The sequence below is a fragment of the Physeter macrocephalus genome, chromosome 5 (assembly GCF_002837175.3).
Source record: "Physeter macrocephalus isolate SW-GA chromosome 5, ASM283717v5, whole genome shotgun sequence".
NCBI lineage: Eukaryota > Metazoa > Chordata > Mammalia > Artiodactyla > Physeteridae > Physeter > Physeter macrocephalus.
This window is the reverse complement of record NC_041218.1, coordinates 91,524,144-91,531,470: the sequence shown is the minus strand read 5'-3', so window position 1 is coordinate 91,531,470 and position 7,327 is coordinate 91,524,144. Positions and strand designations below refer to the sequence as shown.

General features: G+C 48.7%; 1 protein-coding gene across 1 annotated transcript in view; it reads left to right on the top strand.

The window, feature by feature from the left end:
• The first annotated feature begins 3,729 nt into the window (after window positions 1-3,729).
• ATXN7L1 (ataxin 7 like 1) overlaps window positions 3,730-7,327 on the top strand; it is a 248,697-nt gene continuing 245,099 nt past the window's right edge. Inside the window, exons 1-2 of the mRNA XM_007111542.4 lie at window positions 3,730-3,920; window positions 4,430-4,498. Coding sequence (XP_007111604.1) covers window positions 3,740-3,920; window positions 4,430-4,498 — 250 coding nt within the window. The 5' untranslated portion in view covers window positions 3,730-3,739. The remainder of the gene's footprint in view (window positions 3,921-4,429; window positions 4,499-7,327) is intronic.

Here is a 7,327-nt window from a genome sequence, read left to right as displayed (position 1 = left end):
TGTCATATCATCTTCAGGGTGCTGGGCAGAAATAACTTGAGAAACTCAGCTGGGGTGGTAAACTAATGTTAAAATAGTGAACCATGGCTTTGTTTCTTCTGCACCTTAGAATCCCTTACTTTCCCTGATGATAAACAAGCTTTGATTTTTCTTGAGTGACTTAAAGTGGCTCCCAGGAGAGGAGACAGAATTTTCTGGAAGCTCAAGTTACTGACTCCCAGCCCCTGGGCTTGAGTCCCTTCATCACTGTACCCTCCACATACCTCAAGGAGGGTAGGGTTGTAACAGCCACCAGTGTGGTGGCATCGCTGTCACTAAAGACTTTTTCCCAAATGTTACATCATGACCTTGTCCTTGGTGAACTCTCTATAAAGTAGTGATTGAGTTTAAATAGCAGAAACTTGAGTACCCAAAGGATAAAGATAAATTACCATACTCAGCATGTCGGAGATACTACCGTAAACCAGCTGCACAAAGCTGGCCAAAAATTTCGAGGATGATACACAATTCACAGGAGGCTCAAAAGAGGAACAAGGGAACATTGCTCAGACTCTTCCTTTGTTAAACATATTTTTCTAGTAAGTTTTTAACCCTTCACTTTACACCCAAACCATTCTGTATTATCTATTGCCATGTAACAAGTTACTTAACAACTTAAAATGACAAGTGTTAATGATCTCACAGTTTATGTGGATCGGGAATACAGGCTTGACTTAGCTGGGAACCTCTGCCTCAAGGTCTTTCACAACTGTGGGCCAGGGCTGTGGTCTCATCTCAAGGCTCGACTGGAGAAGGACACGCCTGTAAACTCTCGTGGCTGTTGACAGGAGTCAGCACCTCACGGGGTACTGAACAAAGAGCCTCACTTCCCCATGGCCTGTTGGCCAGAGGCCTCCCTCAGTTCCTTGCCACATGTACCTCTCCAAAGGGCAGCTCACAGCTGCAAGCTGTGGCCTTCCCTTAGAGCAGGCCAGTGACAGCAAGAGTGAACAAGACAGAAGCCACAGTCTTTTTGCAACCTAACCTCAGAAGGGACATCACTTTGCCACATTCTGTTTGTTAGAAGCAAGTCACTAGGCCCAGCCCACAGAGAAGGGGAGGGAATCACACAAGGGCATGGAAACCAGGATGTGGGGGTCATTGGGGTCATCTTAGAGGCTGCCTACCACCCTTGCATGCACAATGAGGAATAAACACCAAAATGGAAGGAAAATTGGAAAGCCGTAGGGGAAGAGGAAAATGTTCTATGATCTAATTACTTCTACCTCTGAGCTCTCTCTCTCCCTTTCCCCAAATCCAGTCATACAACGTACTCTCTGATGAGGCCCTTCTTCACAGTGTCTCTCATACCTGTCTCCTCCTCTCCACCTGCATGGGACCATCAAAGTTCAGGCCTTCCTTTCTTCACATCATGAATAGTGCAGCACTACTTTTCTAACCAGCTTCCAGAGTCCAGTGCATCCTGGACACCAAGGCCAAAGTAATCTTTCTAAGTCACACTTTCTACTTATCCTTTTACTACAGAAAGCCCTTTAGTGGCTCCCCAGTGTCAGACAAAACCCAAATTCTTTAGGCTGCCATAAGATGCCTTCCATAATTTGACCCAGGCCTGACTACACACTCATCACTCCCAAACCCAAATAATAACCCACCATCCCAGGTAAACCACACTCAACACCCAAACACACCACACTTTTGCTCAGCTTGAAGCCTCTGCTGACACCATTACTCCCCCTTTCCTTGGCAAGACCAATCTTCACCTTACCATTATAAATCCCACCCACCCGTTTCCAAGATGCAGAGCAGAGTCATTTCCTCTGTGTGTAATCTTCTCTGTGACACATTTTCTGATCACTCCAAACTAGATTTCAGTTCCTCCCACAGACAGGCACAGATCTGAGAGACCACACCATTCACTGCCCTGGCCAGTCACTGGGTACATGTCTTATTTTTCCAGGGAGCTGATAAGTTTCACACCTTCCTTCTTCCACAGAGACCATCAGACTGCATCTCTACCAGAGCTGGGCTGGGTCTCATTTGTCTTTCTCTACTGGGGATGGTAGTCCATGACAGGCAATGTTTGTTGAAAAGATGGATGGATGGATGGATGGAAATGTCAAGCATAGTGTCTGGCATATGATGAGGTCAATAAGTAATAAATATTCGCTACCACCACCAGTCCTTAAAATGAGAATCTCCACTCAGTGACACCTTAGCTATTTAGTGGTTCCTATGTAGGAACCCTTCCAAAGACAGCAAAGGCAAATGAAGTTTATCTGGGTCTGACCCCAAATAAGCCCATTCACACAAACATCACAACAAGATCAATTCGCAGCTCCTCTTTCATCGCCCATCCTAAACCTGGCTTTGAGGTACAGGATGCCAGGTGCAGGAGCATAAGATGACAGGCACAGCAGACCTCAGTACAAAGCAACTTCAAATCCATGCTCTTCAGCCATGGGGCAGAAACAGAGGTTGTAAGAACTAAAAGGGTGCTGGGGGGAATGAGGGAAATATATCGATTGTGGGGGAGTGTCCGTATATTTTAGGTAATTCCTAGTAAATTAAATGATTTTTTTTTTTTTAAGAGAGAGATACCAGAAGACCTTCTAAGGCCTTTGCTGCCAACCCCTAGGGAGAGGGGGGAAATCTCAATTAAAGCCTCAAATGTCCAAAATCCAGAGAAAATTTAACGCTTCCTTTCTAGCTGGCCAAAGAAGTTAAGCCTGAAGTGAATTCTCCCAGGAATCAGATTCCTGGCCGTAGGTTGCACGCGCTAATCCGGGCCCTCCTCATCTCACAGTGGGGAGCGCTGGAAACGACTCCAGGGGCTTGGCCCGCTAAGCAGCATCTTCCGACAGTGGGTGAGTCCGCTCTCCCACTATCGTGATCCTGGAGCAAAGTCTACGCAGTGGTTCTCTGAGAGCCGGAGACACGCGTCGCGCGGAGAATCTGGGGGGACCCCGGCCCTGAGTTTTCAGCTTTGAACGCCCCGCCGTCTGAGATGGGAAGGCAGCTCCTCTCGCCCCAAACTCACCTGCTTTTTAGAACCACTTCCATCTACCCACTGGTCTCAGTTCCCAAAGGCATCCGCAGAATCCTCCACGGCCCAAGGTCCACCGTGAAAGAGAAGACAGGGTGGAGGGAGAGGTGGCTGGGAGTTGAGGTCACCAGGGTCCCCTCCCTGGCTTGGGGTGGTCGTCGGGGAAGGGGGCTGCTCGGCCCCTCCCCACTAAGCGGCGGGGATCCTCGCGGGGGCGCCTCACCGTGGGCGACCGGCGAGGGAAGGACGCGCTGGAGGGGCTGCGTGCAAAAACTTTCCGTCCTCGAGCGCAACTCTGCGGGGAAGACCGTCCTTCCCACGGCCCCAAGTCGCGCCTCTCTCAGGCCATCCCCGACCCCTGCCCGCACGCCCAGCCCCTGCGACCCCGGCTCGCGGGTGCCGGCGGCGGCCACGGCGCTGGAGCATCCCAGGGCCGGGCGCTGCAGCCTCGGGTCCCGGCGCGCGGCCCCGCCCCCGGCGGCGGGCGTGCGGGCGCCGGGCGTGCGGGCGCCGGGCCTCGGGGCGTCTCTCTGGTGCCCCTGGCGGCGGCGGACGCCGAGAGCCGAGCCGAGCCGAGCCGGGCCGGCCGCTGAACGCCGGCTCCTCCTCCTCGCTCTCTCCTCCTCCTCTGCCTCCCTCCCTCCCTCCCTCCCTCCCTCCCCCTTTCAGAACACTCAATGTCGGAACGTTCCGAAGATGACGTCGGAGCGTTCTCGAATCCCGTGTCTCTCGGCTGCTGCTGCCGAAGGAACAGGGAAAAAGCAACAAGAAGGAAGAGCAATGGCGACACTGGATCGCAAAGTGCCCAGTCCGGAGGCGTTTCTGGGCAAACCCTGGTCCTCCTGGATCGACGCCGCCAAATTACACTGCTCCGACAGTAAGAACCCCACCGCCTCCTCCTCCTTTTATTACCCTGTAACCTTTCCATTCACCTAGAGCCACTGGGAAAAAGTGTGTGTGTGGAGAGAGAGTGGCCCCCGGTGTCCTCCATGCTTCTCTCCCTCTCTAAATAAATACACACAGAGACAGATCATCAATGCACAGAGAGAGGCCCTGCTGCCAGGGCTGTCTGTCTGTCTGTCTGTGCCCGCTCCCCGTGGCAGCCCGCGGGGTGGGCTTTCACAGCCCCACGGTGTATCCGTTCAAAAGGCTACTCTGTTGCTGCTTGCATAGTTTTTTTGGTACCTATCTGGGCCAGGTAGATGGAAATACGGACTTGGGAGAAAATGTTGCATTGTCAATTTTTGAAAGATTTTCATATCCAATATTTATATCGATCTGTTTGCAAATAAACACTCTCCCTCCCCCCCCTTGACTTTGGCTCCCCCCCCCTTTTTTTCTCTTTTTGTCCTTATTTTCTTTTTTCCTTTTCTTTTTCATCTGCAGATGTAGATTTAGAAGAGGCTGGAAAAGAGGGTGGAAAAAGCAGGGAGGTTATGAGGCTTAATAAAGAAGGTAAGTGGAGCTACTGGCATCTTAGTGTTAGCATGTGTGGCAGAATCTTCACAGGATTTCGACTATAATGTGAATTGTTCTGCTGGGTACAGAGTGACTAAGGCTTGTCAAAAATTGAGCACGCCCAGGTGACTACTGCTTCGTGTTAACTTCTTTCAAAGTATAAATACAACGGGGGGGTAGAGGCGGGGAGGTTGTTGACGGCAGAAGTTTCCTGCACTTCAGCTGGAGTCCACATTTGGACCTTCTGGTGCATATCTGCCCTTCGCCTTTGGAGCATCATTGCCAAATGGTGTGGGGTGGAAATCGCTGAAATGAGGAGCGGGGCTCCCTTCACAAGCACCCCCGCCTTCCTTGTGGGTAAATACCCAGCAATTTAATGAACCCGATGTGGTCAATCGTCGCAGCAGCTACTTCTCCACTCTCCCTTGAAAGCCATGGTACGTGGCAAACCTTTGCAGCAAGTTACGTTTGGCACAGTTTGTGTTTGGTCACAGATTGTTATGTGGTGAGCAGGGCTAGGGGCATCTGTGTGTGCAGCCCCCAGCCGGTCACCCATCTCTGCTTCCCCAGCGTGGAATGGAAATGCAGTACCTGAAATGGGACACAGTGAGTAGCTAGGTCATCCCAGACGGAGGCAGGCGAGTGAAGCCACAGCCTACTGGAACTGGACATCAAACACACATGGTCGTCATAAATAAATGATAGCCTATTCGCGTTTGCAAGCCTGCCATATGTAACTCTGACCTGTGGGCTTCTCATGGAGCAACTCCAGAGGCCACTTTCTGCTGAACAAATGGATGGGTTCATTTGAATTGTGATTGACGAACTGGTGTCTTGTAAATGTGGTTGGCTGAAATTGGGGGTGGGAGGAGGTGCAGGGGGGCAGAAGAGGTTGGCAGGAAGTGTTGAAAGAGTTCAGCCATAAGTAGGCCATAGGAGCCTGGCTCATCCAAAATGAATGGAGAAAAGGCCATTAGACACAAAAGAACAGTCTCCCTCATAAACCGCGGTGTCACCCTGGTAGGCAGCTGAAACCTGCTTGGAAGGATGGAACTCATTTTGTGGATCACACCTCAGACAGTTGGTTTTCTGTGCCCAGTCATTTCCTGACCATCCAGTGAGAGGAGAATTTGTGCTTCAGAAAAAATGACATGGAGGTTCAAATGCATGCATATTCAAGGACAGCGCTCTAGCATAATGTTTCTGCTAATTAAGCACTTTGGGAACGAAACCTTATTCTAAAGATGTTTGCTTCTAAATATCTTAGTGTGATCGTGACATGTGTCTTTAGGATGCACAAGGGAATGATGGCAAGTGGACTTCTTACAAGTGGCAGCTTATTTGTGCTCAATGTGCATGTGTGTTGGCATTGGAAAGTATCACTGGAGATTGTTTTTCTTCACAAACTCTTAACATCTTTAAAAGCTTACGGGACTCAGTTATCAGACCGCTGGCAATGAACAGGTTTCCACGAAAGAAGATGAAGTTGTAAAAACCTTTAAAGTTGAATAAAGGTCATGGTATGGCCCAGAATTGGCACCTCTCAGACCTGCGTGATAGATTATGACTATAACACACAAAACTCATATTCTGCACCCTTCTCTGGGCTTCTGTTTCAAAACACTCTCATTCTCAGATTCTCTTTGCCTCATGAGAAATAGATTCTTTTAAGGAAAAAAAATGTAAAGCTCTCCTTTCCTCAGAAGTCACAAGTGGTACATCCCGCTTATTATATCCTTTTCCTGTAAAGCTACAAAGATTTAGCCCCTGATGATATGCCTTTGCATTCAGGACCCCCACTGTTCAGTGTAACATGCAATTGCTGAGTTCACCAAATAGCCATGGATGGGCTGAAATCTCTTTGTTCGTGGGCCTGGTGGAGCAGGTCTGGGTTAGCAATTCCTGGAGGTCTTCCTGGCATGTGCACACAGTTTTCTTTATGGATAGCGTATACATATATGAACTATATATCTCTTCCCCATGGTGAGGAGTTTAAAGGTTGAGCTGGGACTTGGTGTCAGGGTGTTTGGTTGCCAAAGTCCCCAGAAACACTGGTTGCCTTGGTCTTGCTGTTGGCCTTCTTGTTGCAGTCATCGTGTGGGAGGTCTCAGGATGAATATGTGGTTGTGGACGGATCTCTGCAGGACAAAACGTGGCCTAGGTCTGACTGTGTTTCTCCGTATGTGAGCATACATAGACTGACCAGGATGGCATCAACAGTAAGCAGGTCTTGAGATCTGTGCTTTAATAGCAATGAATAGATAAAGTTTAGGAATTCCAATTAAGAAATGAATGTATATGATCCAGATTTTGATATGGTTTTTTTATTGTGGTAAAATAAACATAACATAAAATTTACCATTTTAACCATTTTAAAGTCTGCAGTTCAGTGATACTAAGTACATTCACAGTGTTGTACAACCCTCAGCACTATCCATTTCCTGAACTTTTTCATCATCTCAACCAGAAACCCTGTCTCCATTGTATAATAATTTCCCAGTCCCCCTCCCCCAGGGCTGAGCCTTGGAAACCTCTGTTCTATTTTCTGTCTCTATGAAGTTGACTATTCTAGATACTATATATTTGCAATATGTGTCCCTTTGTGTCCAACTTCTTTCACTTAGCATCATGTTTTCATTGTACATCCGTGAGGCAGTGGGTATCAGAATTTCATTCCTTTTTACAACTGAATAATATTCCATTGTACGTACATGCCATGTTTTGTTTATCCATCGTCTGTTGATGGACATTTGGCTTGTTTCCACCTTTTTTTTTTTTTCTTTTTGCGGTACGCGGGCCTCTCACTGTTGTGGCCTCTCCCGTTGC